At 43.1% G+C, this 12,644-nt stretch overlaps 2 protein-coding genes across 2 annotated transcripts; both read left to right on the top strand.

Annotated features, from left to right (window-relative positions):
- Positions 1–5,719: 5,719 nt before the first annotated feature.
- LOC103646156 (sphingolipid delta(4)-desaturase DES1-like) lies at positions 5,720–9,666 on the top strand. Its single transcript, XM_008670877.3, has 2 exons — positions 5,720–6,162; positions 8,692–9,666. Exons 1-2 carry the CDS (start codon positions 6,007–6,009, stop codon positions 9,511–9,513), a joined length of 978 nt encoding a protein of 325 aa, XP_008669099.1. The 5' UTR covers positions 5,720–6,006; the 3' UTR covers positions 9,514–9,666.
- A 1,250-nt stretch (positions 9,667–10,916) lies between these two features.
- On the top strand, positions 10,917–11,299 carry LOC100281113 (plastocyanin). Its single transcript, NM_001328137.1, has one exon. It carries the CDS (start codon positions 11,030–11,032, stop codon positions 11,168–11,170), a length of 141 nt encoding a protein of 46 aa, NP_001315066.1. The 5' UTR covers positions 10,917–11,029; the 3' UTR covers positions 11,171–11,299.
- The last annotated feature ends 1,345 nt before the right edge of the window (positions 11,300–12,644 follow it).

Raw genomic sequence — 12,644 nt, 5'->3', positions numbered from 1 at the left:
TTGATAGAAAGTTCCATAAAGGTTCACATATTGATCATCAAACTCACGCCTTCAGGGCATAGAATATGACATTTATTGTCTCACGATTGTGATCAATATAAGCATTCACACCCCTGACGATGACATCTGTCAAAGTCGTTATCCCTCATAACTCAAGCATATTCTTCAAGATATATGTCTCATTGTTCATCTGGAATAACAAGAATGGATGAGGTTGAGATGCTATCATTTTCTACCTTACACCACAATTTTATACATAGTTGTGCAAAGCAAATAACATGTCCTTCAATAGGACTTAGGGGATAATGTAGTTGCAATAGTACATATTCTAAATATGACACATCGCTCCAGGCGTTCATCCTTTGGAACATCTATGATGGTATAACAAAAGTCCATCAAAGATTATAATCCAGCAGGGATTTTTCATCGATTAGATATATCGTTATAGTCTGTCATTCTGGCATAATGGGGATATTTTGCCAGTAACACCTAAACCTTATAGGTTTCTGCCATCAGGGCTTTAGAGGATACCGTAATTCCACATCTAGTGGAAATTACCATGAGTAAAACTCATGGAATGCACATGTGCTTATTTGGTGAACTTCAAGTCCTTTGGTATCTCATCTTATTCCTTTTTGGGTCTGTATGGGTCTTTATCCCTTTATAGGGATTATCAAACTTTGGTGTTCAACACAGACTTTGTTTCTTCTGGAAAGGTTCCATCAAGGAACTATAATCTCATCTATGAGATATTCTCTCTATATATGAGAGTGCTCATTCGTCAGGAATGTATTATTCAGTACGAGATTTATATGTTGCATATTTACAATTCAAAGATACGAGTCCTCCTAGGATCTCATGACGGATCTTCAGAATCCTATTAACTGCATATTTTAATTCATGCCATTTGCCAGATTATATCATATAGCGGAACATTGTTTATTGAACACATATGTGGGATGGGTCTCTCACAAGACCACTTGAACCATCGCATTCACCACACGTTATTTCAATAGTGCCCATAAATGTCCGAACTTCAAGCTCGTGACTTTCATTTTGCGATTATTGGTTCAGCCTCGATTGCATTTATCAATGACCCGATAAGAGAGCTTAAAGCACTCATGCCTAGGACTTTGTTTTGGATCCATTTGCAATCTAGAGGGGCAAGATAGGTGTCGACATATTTGTCTCCCACATTTAATAATGATCTTCGTCATTTCCCAAAACGAAAGATTCATTGTTCCGTATTCCCAGCACAATGATATTGCGCGCATTGCTAGGAACTTCATCATCAAGATGAACCTCTTCGTGAGGCAAATCACCAGCAGGGTGAATTAATCGGAGGAGAGTTATCACAGACCACGTGAATATGCAATCAGTTTATATGCTTTGACTAAGGCTGATGGATCATATTCGCAGGCGTCCCCGAGAATAGATCAAATGCCAATAAGTCAAATGTGGATATGATATTAATCCCGGGTATATCCACATCTACATCAGGTAGAAACATTCAGACCAATATGGTTACTCCTCAACGATTTCTGGCAAACTCCATATACACAGGAGTACACACCGAACGACAGGTTCAGTTTGGCTTTTATGCGTTTAATAGAATATTGAGGCATTACATTATATGGGCATTCCTCCCCTAATGCCGAGATGTTCTAAAAGCATACAGATAATATCCCCAACCACAATTATCCAGTTGTGGCCGATGTATGCTATTGTGGTGATTAATTTGGAAAATCTTTACGCACATTATAGATAGGTGTTTTATGCAGTGAGCTTTGGACTTAGATTAATGTAGTGGCATGAATACTACATATTTGTCCTTCAACATGAAGGGTTAGTCTCAACATCCAGCGAGACACGCAACAACAAGTTGCTTCATGGTTACAATTCTGCAAACTTATTGTTATTACTACCAAATGCATAGTCAATCATTAAGATTTAGACTGATATGCACAACACTATTTTATCCATAAGGGTCCTTCAGGGGCTCATGCATACCATTCGTCGTTTGGAGCCAGTAGTTGACTTCAGATCAACAAGTAAAATGACCATCTAGGTCTAACGCTCACAAAGACATTCACTGGTTGCATTGTGCTTTTAAGCACATAGGAAAAATGTGTGTGTTTATATTGGTAGTGAAGTGCACGGCATCAGGCCAATGCTGCCAAGCAAAGATTTTTATATGCAGAGATGTATAGTCCAGCTCATTTTATTATTGCCCATGGTTTACCCAATTACTCATACCGTTCTGAAATTGGGTATCGGTTAATGCAACATTTTTAGGTATAATAATTTTGAGAGAGAACTTATAACAATAATTAATTATTTGTGGTGTTGCCAGCAAGGCAAACATTTCTCCTCGTATTATATACCAAATTGTTCTATAAAGCATTATTTCGATCTCTTCGTTGTTCGGCAAAAAGAGAAGCTTTGGAATAGAACAGACAAGGCCAAGAATTTATTTTTATCTGGGAAAAATCACCATATAACTATCTTTTGATGAAGCAAATGATGATAACTGCTTGGCAAGAACGAAACAATACTGGTATCCGCCTAGGATCCGTCTTCAACAACAGATAGTACTGCTCTCATACGAAGAAATCATCAGGGGTAGAGAGGGTACAACATGTCTCTACAAGACCTTCATATTTCTATCACAAATTATCACCACTAGTAGTCTAGTGGTCAAGACATATGACTCTTCTGGCTCCGAGGACCAAGGACATGTTAATGTCCAATTACACTTCAAGCTCTGTGGTGATGTGGGATTTCATAGTTATTTGTCTACTCTTCTCACTTCTGGTAGATCAGAGGTAGATAATGGTAAGCATGCCAATGGGTGAAATTCAGTGTAGTTCGGCTACATAAACCCCAGGTATATGTCCATTCAGGACCGACCTTTACCATTTAGCTTATAGTGTATACCAAACTTGTCAAAGGACTATCCCGAGTCAATTCAGTGACTATAAGTATTTACAATTCTGAGAGGTGTATGCAACACAAGCATAGAGGTCCTAGATAGGACGAGTAAATTGGTTCGACGGGAACACACAATGGTTTTTCACACAAACATTGTGAAAAAATTCTCAGAATTACCTTTCGATGTACTCGCAACTTCGTGTTGCTAAGGTACTAGCTATTTATCTCAAAGTTCGCTTCATGCCGTTCAGCGACAAATAGCAATGTGCCAACATCTGGTTGAGCAATGTATGACTGAGATTCTAGCATTTATTCATCTGATAAGGTCTTATTGCTTACTAATAAAATCCCAATTTGTGATATCTTCTATGCCAAAAAGGCTTTCATGCATTATATTATATATATTCGGGTTACTTCGGGTAAAACTTTATGCATGAGGAGAGAGGAGAGAATTAACTTGTCCATGTTTTGTTGTATTTCAATTTAATTTCCCAGATTATTCAAGCACTATAGAGCTTGATATAGTTGTTATGGCCATTTGGCAATATAAATAAATATATGATGCCACACAACACAAGCAAATAAAATATAGAGCTAAACAAAATTGTTTACGAAGGTTGCACATAATGTGACTTTAGGGGCTTGAACAACCCACCACAATCCACGCGAGTACAAGCTCTAGCGTATCTGGCGTCAACGTGTGTGCGACCATCAGGGCTACGACAACACAACAAGCCTTCGTAATAAGTACAACAGGCAAAATTATTGCTCGGTAATTGGGGTACACGATAAATCCATGCAACGTGCGCAATAGGCGCAATCGTGGCTCGATGATCACGGCAAACAGACAGTGCCTACAGGGCATGCGAAAAATACGCGACTCCGCGATGGCGGTTCGACTCAACGGGAGCTGTCCGATTAAACGAGAGTGCTATATAGCAATCACATGACGCAGCCAAGTTCGTACGACACAAATACTGCATCGTGTTGCCAGGGCGCAGCCAATGCCAAAGCTCAGCCGATTATTAATTTAGTCCGATCGGCATGTCTAGGTACCCACCATACAATTTAATCGCTCGATGTGAGTTCAAAAAGCTCAACGCAACACAGAAATTTAGAGCGATTTGAGTATGCACAGTATAGCCTTCACATATTTTAATAATTTCTGCCAATTATCTATTACGAGAAATAAAGCAGAAAAATAATACTAGAATTAATGCATGAGTATAAGCAGATCAGATGCATATATGCATTTTCTCATATCTAAGCATGCATTTTTCTACTAATTATTCGTGCCAAAGAATAATTAATTAAGATAAAGAATTTATTTAAATGTATGTTTGGTGGTAAGAAACACGATAATGAAGCAACAAACAAACGAGCATGCGAAACTTTATTAGCGCATCCGTTTGTGCATGCGTGAGGTGCCTTCACGTAAATAGCCCATCCATTTGTTCATGCGGCTTGCGGGGTGGCATGTGGCCGTTTGTGCATGTGGAGGTAGTCGTGGTGGGAGCGGACGTTGCGGGGCTGGTGCATGCGGTTCCAAGGAAACGTGAACAGCCATGCAAGGAAAACGTCAAAGCCTGCTATTCTGGAGGAGGTGCCGGCATGCACGGCTCCAGGCCTTTGATTTTCACAAGGCAGCGGTGTGGCTCCAGGCCTTCTCGTGAACTGCAGCGCGTCATCTCGGCGCATGAACCGAGACCAGTCAACCATCAAATGGTGCTCTGCTCCGACCAACAGCATGCACACAGGCTCGTAGGCAATATACGCGATGAACAGTAAATTGTAGATCCACTCAAGATTTCATACCGTGATTCCTGGTTCGATAAACGGGAACGAAGCCTGTCGCGTAGGACAGTTCGGCAAGGCCAAGAGACCTGCCGGCTTGACGAAGAGTTGATGCAGACCTGATCCCGCAGCAACGTCGAAGTAGAGCGTGCTGATAACGTGTTGAGAACTACGTTACCACGGATCACCAGATCCGCTCCCTTCCCTCCCGTCAGCAGTAGAGGCGCGAGAAGCTGTAGAGAACCCGTCTCCCTTCCCATAAGCACGACAGAGGAAACGCACGAGACACATGATATAGGGTTGGGCCTCTGGCCTCTTTCTGATCACTGTATTATGAGGGGATGTACATGTTCCTTATATAGAGATGTGAGACCCCTCAGGGGCAAAGCAGGTATTTGCCCACATAACCCTAACTAGGGTTACTTAACAGAATGCAGGGTTCGTGACAAAAAAAAAGTTGTCAGGATGATGGATCTGTTTGAATGCGTCTGGTGCTGTGACCCTGTGCTTTCCATGTGAACGTGCAAACTCAGAATGGTTTGGCATGTCCGTCACCTTGTTGTCTTATCGATCCAAGCCGGTTTTCAACAATGTGTGCTATGCAATGCAAGTTAGCAAAGGCGTGGAACTGAAAAGATATGTACATTTCCTTTCAAAAAAGAGAAAAAAAAAGAGAAGGACACCCGTGGCAAAATATGTTGCCAAGAAACTCAAGACGGTGACTTCCAAAACACACACACTTCGATCCCTCAAAACAGTTAGTGATTTTGTAGATAAAGCAGGAAAAACGAACAACCGCAATAGTTGTATAGGTTAAACTGAAGTTTTTTCCTATTTCCATCTCATGTTCCTTTTCTTCATGGGCCATGGGCCCATGGCCCAACAAATGTCGATCCGATCTGATCAACCTGCATTCAGGCTCAAACTATCCCTGGCCCATGGTCATCGCCTTCGATGACATGTGGACCCCATAGTGCCAGCTCCGCGTCACGTTCTCTGCACGTTCATGTTCGTCGTCACCTCCGGATTCCCCGAAATAGACAAATTCGCCCACACCACACCCTCCGCCGCTGCACGCCTCCACGCCTCGCCCACCCATAGGCCATAGCCGGTAGATACTTTCATCAAAGATAGCACACAGGATTCGCCCCGCCGGTTCGCGTGAAAAGGAGCCGACGAATCCACCTACCCGCATTCGGGCTCCAGCGCCACCCCGTGCCATCGGGCTGCGTCCGCTAACGACCGCCCGTTCGCGCAGGGCCCAGGGTGTGGGAGGGAGCAATGGTCGCTGGGATGGAGGCGGAGGAAGGGGTGATGGCGACGGACTTCTTCTGGTCGTACACGGACGAGCCGCACGCGTCGCGCCGCCGGGAGATCCTGGCCAAGTACCCGCAGATCAAGGAGCTCTTCGGCCCGGATCCGTGGGCCTTCCTCAAGGTGCCGTGATCTGCTTTCTTTGCGGCTTGCTCTTTGCGTCTGTTAATTTCTCTCTCCTGTGATTCTGTGTGTGGAATGCGGAATAGAGGATCCAGGATTTAGCTCGCCAGAAAGTTTGACTCACGCTGTTCCCTTTTACGACGTTTGGCGTTTGCTGAGCAGATGCAAGTCGGTTTGGATCCATTAAAGTTTGGTATCCCTAGAAGCTAGAGCTGCGATATTAGTTAAGTGCTACGCATATCTGAATTCGGGGTCGATGTGCTGTTTTTTACGGTTTCTGTGCGAGGTTAGTTTGACATTGTGCAGGCTATGGTGCTTACGTTGCTAGAAATATTCTGGAACCACCACTATGACAAAGCGATTGCAGATATACTTTTCTTTTTTCCTTTTTTTTTTGTTAGGGAGATTGCAGCACTCTTCTTTGGACTTTCCAGTTTTCTTCTGTTACTTGCTTGTTTTGTAAATTTGTTTGCCTTGTCGTCAACTAACTGGTTAATATTCCTTATGACACTGCAAATTTGATGTCTGCAAAACTGTTAAGATTGGGTTTTATGGCGCAAACAAGATGAATTAGTAACCAAATAATACAGTCAAATCAGGTACTTCCTCCGTTAAATTGTTTCATCAAGCCATAATGAGCCTAATGGCATACTGCTAGGTGGCATAAGCTGCCCACTTTATTGTGCTATGCTGAACCTTTCTTGTTGGCTCTGAATTAGTTCCAGGCTTCCAGCTGTAACTTTAAGCCTGGCCATGTTCATTTACTATGGAACGGTTCCAACCGTTACAGATGGAATGATATGTTTATTTGTAATTTTGTATTAACATGGATTAGCTGGAATAGTTCCGGGTGTAAATCCAATGCATCCGAACGGGCCCTAAAGGGTGCCTGAAATGGCAGTTGCTGCTTCTTATTGGCTACCGGCATTTTCTTTCAAGACATCATTAAACCTTACTGGTTGTTTCAATATTATAACTTCAGCGGCATTAAGAATCGATAAAGATTAATTTTTCTAAGCCGTAACTAGTTATTGGGTGCTACTTCCTTGAAGAGTAGGCAAATCCCAACAACTTTGGCCACGGCATATCTTGCTACTGATCTTAATGCACCCTCGGTTTTGTATGACACATTTGGGACAGTAATTTCAGATCAACCACAAGACGGCAATCATATCTTTGGTACCCTCTATCATGTTGAGATTGTGGGAAGAACCATAGGAATTATGAACTGTAAATCAACCACAAGACACAGTCATATCTTTACCGTATTATTCATTTTCATATTGAGGCCAATCGGTCATTAATGAGGAATGTAAATCGACTCAGACTTTAATGCCAATATGCGAGAACATTATCAAAAGATGAATTATCTGAAACCTTGAATACAGCCTGAACCTGCAAAGCACACTAACACATCCTTACTGAATTACTGTGCCCTGCACCATATCTGAGCAGTCATTTGAATCAGAGTATCTCGTTTTCATTCCTTGCTAAAGGCGCAGACGCAGGGGCTCCCACATGTGTGGGGGTCTGGTGAAGAGATAAGCCGAGGTAAGGGCTTGTTTGTTTACCCCTCAGATTATATAATCTGGATTAAATAATCCTAAGAGTCAAACAAACAGTCCAGCTTATTTGCCCAGATTATATAATCTAACCCCTTGGATTATGATAATCCATAAGCAAGTGAGGAGGTGCTTATTTTAGATTATTTTTTCCCACTTCCCCACTACCCTTTCAAGTTTTCTAGAAATTACCCACCATTGCCATTATAATCCACCGAATCGTTTTTGCGCCTAGTACTAGTCAATTTGAGGATGAAGAAGGTGACATGAATGCCTTCCGTGATAATATTGCTAATGCAATATTTGCCAATATCAATTGAATTATTTTTTTCATATATGAGTTTCAACCTAGTACAAATATAGAGGGCATTCTTGTCTTCCTCATACAAAAGAATCCTATTAACAACTCAAATAATCTGGGTAAACAAACAGGACTACTCAGATTATATAATCCAGATTATATAATCCAGATTATATAATCCTCCAAAAATAATCCAGATTATATAATCCATGGGGGTAAACAAACATGCCCTAAGCCTTCCCCGCGAATGCGAAGAGGCTGCTTCAAACCCGGAACCCGTGACCTGTTGATGCGGTGAGACAGCTCTCACCGTTACACCAGAGCACCTAGTAAAGGATTTTTGCCTTCATGTGGCACATCCGCACATCTCATGGCCTTGTAAGAAAAAAAAATCAGGAGGGCTACCATCCTTGTCCATAGGCTGAAGTTCTTTTCTTTTTGGAGCAATAAGTTGTACTCTTATTTGCATTGGTAGCATTGGTATATGTTCTATTGCGTTTGCTGAAGTTGTTTGCCCATACCTGTATGACACGGTATAGTCCGAATTCCTAATGGAATCTCCTGGGAATTTAAGCTTAGAAACTTGTTTGGCCAATTTAATTATTTAGTACAGCCAGAAGCCATGACTTGTCAATTCTTTGATGGTTATTTCACCTGTTGTTGCAGATTGGTTTGGTCGTGTCGCTTCAGCTATGGACTGCTACATTCCTCCGTGACGCCAGCTGGCTGAAGCTACTGACGGTGTCCTACTTCTTCGGGTCGTTTCTAAACCACAACCTGTTCCTGGCCATCCACGAGCTGAGCCACAACCTTGCCTTCGCGACCCCATCCCTGAACCGCTGGCTGGGCATCTTCGCGAACCTCCCCATCGGTGTGCCCATGTCCATCACGTTCCAGAAGTACCACCTGGAGCACCACCGGTTCCAGGGCGTGGACGGCGTGGACATGGACATCCCGAGCCAGGCGGAGGCGCGCGCCGTGAGGAGCGCCGCCGGCAAGTCCGCGTGGGTCGTGCTCCAGCTCTTCTTCTACGCTCTGCGGCCGCTGTTCCTGAAGCCGAAGCCTCCGGGCCTGTGGGAGCTGACCAACCTGGCGGCCCAGGTCGGCCTCGACGCCGGGCTCGTGTACCTGTGCGGCTGGAGGTCGCTGGCCTACCTTGTCCTCTCCACGTTCGTCGGCGGCGGCATGCACCCCATGGCGGGCCACTTCATCTCGGAGCACTACGTGTTCAGCCCCGAGCAGGAGACCTACTCGTACTACGGGCCCCTGAACCTGGTGGCGTGGCACGTGGGGTACCACAACGAGCACCACGACTTCCCCAGGATCCCGGGCACCCGGCTGCACAGGGTGAAGGAGATGGCGCCGGAGTACTACGACGGCCTCGAGTCGTACAGGTCCTGGAGCCAGGTCATTTACATGTACATCATGGACCGGACGGTCGGCCCGTTCAGCCGGATGAAGAGGAAGGCGCAGAAGAAAGACTCGTAGTCGCCGTGTGCTCAATTTGTTTTTTTTTTGGTCGCGTGTGATGTGAACTCATGTTTGGTGTAAGCATTTCGATTCGTCGGAACAGCTTGTTTGTGATATCAATGGCTCGTTTTTTCGTGCTGGATCCACCGTGCCCAGCACGAGCTGTCAAAATGGCGCGTTGACACCCCCGGAGTTCGTCCCAGCTCCAGGCTGCTATTAAATTCTGTGATGATCGAACATAAACAACAGCCCCAGCCAATAGGAAGGAACCCAATGTTCCTTTCGGTTGGGGAAATGGATTCTTTGCCCAGGCCCAAACCTAGCTAACCACACGGATCCGCCGAAAGTCCCACAGGACACCAGTATACGCGCTTCCTTTCATATTTAAAGAAGCAGCGGCATCGATCGGTGCCTTTTTCTTTCCAGAAGAAACCTTTTTTTCCTCGTAACGTAACTGAATCTAGCATCGATCGCTGCCCTTTTTTTCTCTTTCCTTCCGGAAGAAACCTTTTTCTCTCTCGTAAGTCGTAATGTAACATAATCCAGAAGGCTAGAAAGGACAGTTTACAGTTGGCCTGGGGTACAGAAAACAATGAGTAAATACCCACTCAATATCACTACTTCATATCTATACCCACCACAAAAAAATCCCGTCAAGTCATCCGTATACACAAAGATTAAACATCCATCTAAATACCATTAGAAAATATCTAGCATCATTTAACCATTCATTCAGTAACACTAAAATTTTTTGGATAAAATAGCAACACTAGGATAGTACTACATAGCACATTACATATTTCATTATATGGTCATCAAATAGTCGTTAAGCCTTCTATAACACTATAGTCCAAAAGGTTGTTAAATAGTAAAAAAGATGGATGACTGAAGTCTAAGTTTATGTTTTTGGGTTAAGTTTGTACTGGATATTTTATAATACCAACGAATTAATGAGTACAGGTGAAGGCGAAATGTTCTAATATCCGTTTACTCATTGGATGAATTGGATAAATATTTAGCTCACATATATACTCTAAGGCTAGTTTGAGAACCCCATTTTTTAAGAGTAGAAAATAAAATCACTTGAAAAAATATTGTTCCTAAACTAGTCTTAATAAAGTAAATACTCATCGGATTAGGATACCTGTTGCCATCTCTATCTAGAACAATTAGCAGGGCATGCGCCATACCACACAGGCCCACAGACATGTAACTCCGCCTCAGTCCTCGCCCCTTGGTATACTCCGTATAATGACCGGCTCGCACGCAGCACCCTCCATCCTCCAATCGCGTGATTCAAACGTCAACCGCCGACGCGGCCGCACAACTCATTTCCAGAGCTTTACAGATCAGCCCCCGAGTTCGCGACCACTCCGCACCGCGCTTCCTTTATATGTAGTGGTCTCCTCGTTGCCACCCGTTCGCTGCGATCCAAACGCGCGACGCGACTTATTCAGCACCACCGCCGCCTTTCATTTTTTCCTTCGCATCTTGAGAGAGAGAGAGAGAGAGAGCGGAGGAGGAGAGCAAGGAGATGGGCGGCTTCGACCAGCAGGTGAAGGAGCGGACCAAGGAGCTGAAGCACCTCAAGACCGCGGCGATGAAGGGCATCAAGGCGGCCGGCGAGTCGTGCAAGAAGGCGTGGAGCAAGGTCAGGAGCAGCATCAAGCGCTAAAAGGCCCTAGGCGTTGTTGCTCTGCTGCTGCGTGGTTTTCTGAGTTGTGGACTGTGGTAGATTTGCGCTTGTGGTTTCTGTTTGTTGGATCTACTTATTTATTTTGGATATACATCATGTGTGAAGATCTGCATGTGTGTGTTCCTAGTGTTTTTTGCTTCTGTTCGTTCGCTGTGTGATCCTCTTCGAGTTGTTGTAGCCACAGAAAGAAATCTTCCGTGCCAACAAACTCTCTAGTCTGGAATGGATATTCACCGCACACCGAATTTTTTTTACAAACAATTTCCACATCTTTGTAGATGCAACATAGGGCCCGCATCACTTTATCATCGTTGAGCCTACTTTGGTTCCTGATCCCTCACCTTATCTAGGCGGCTAGGCTCTGAAATCAGGATGTTCATCTATAACACCGACTACCGCTAAATTTTAGTTGTTAGCCTGCTTCCTAACCGGCAGCGCTGAAACAATCGACACTAGGAAAAATTCAGAAAAAGGTACTTATTAAGGTTTGGTAATCCTATTTTTTCAAGGAATTTTTATTTTCCTATAAAATCATTTTCCCTTGGTAAAATGGAAATGGGGTTATCAAACTGGCAACGACTGCTATGCAAGCAGTGTTTCTGTACAAACGTGCAAGCAAACCATTTGATTCATTAGATTACGATCCAACCATATATACAATCATGATTTGTTAGAGGTTTTTTATAAAGATTATTGAGCTGATGGTGGAAGTGTTTAAGTGTTAAATGTGACTTACGGTTGGATCACGATCTAATAGATCAGATGGTTTGCTTGCACGCTTGCACATAAAGACTGCTTGCATAGCAGTTGTTGCCTATCAAACTAGCTCTAATTGCTAGTTTAGGAACTTCATTTTTCCAATGATTCCTATTTTCCTACCTTGAGAAAATAAAAATCGTTAGTAAAATGAGGTTTCCAAAGTAGCCATAAAAAACATTGATCTGCCCGGACTTAAAATTAGGACAAAAACACATGGATCGGGTGCTTATAGTTATAGGTGTCCAAAGTTCAGACAATCACACAGAAATTATTGACACGAGAAGAATAATAGAATGTTTCGAACGCAAGAAGTTTTTAGTATTTGATTGTCTCACGGTAAGCAAAAAAGAAAAAGTATAGACGGATCTTGATATATCATGACAATACGTCTAAGAGCACCTCCAACAAAAATCTTAAACGAAGTTGTATTTGAAATATAAGACGCTAATGCCATAAACCTGCTCTACAGAGTTACCTCTCACAAAAATTCATCATCAAATAATTATAGGACTGTCTTTAAATTTAGGACTCCATATAACCTTTTATTTTTCTAATAGCATGGTATAGGATTAAATCATAGGACTGTCTTTAAATCATAGGACTGTTGGAGCTGCAAACGTTTTTATTGATAGAACACTTCAAATCAGGTATTACTTTATTTTTTAGGACTAAAATATAGAACTTATTGGAGATG

Source organism: Zea mays, chromosome 2, assembly GCF_902167145.1.
Source record: "Zea mays cultivar B73 chromosome 2, Zm-B73-REFERENCE-NAM-5.0, whole genome shotgun sequence".
Lineage (NCBI taxonomy): Eukaryota > Viridiplantae > Streptophyta > Magnoliopsida > Poales > Poaceae > Zea > Zea mays.
Note: the sequence above shows the minus strand (reverse complement) of the source record. Positions and strands in the feature narration are given on the sequence as shown.

Coding starts and splice junctions, on each gene's coding strand:
- LOC103646156 (XM_008670877.3), top strand. CDS start 6,007: ATGGTCGCTGGGATGGAGGCGGAGGAAGGGGTGATGGCGACGGACTTC. Junction 6,163..8,691: donor ATCCGTGGGCCTTCCTCAAG/GTGCCGTGATCT, acceptor CTGTTGTTGCAG/ATTGGTTTGGTCGTGTCGCT.
- LOC100281113 (NM_001328137.1), top strand. CDS start 11,030: ATGGGCGGCTTCGACCAGCAGGTGAAGGAGCGGACCAAGGAGCTGAAG.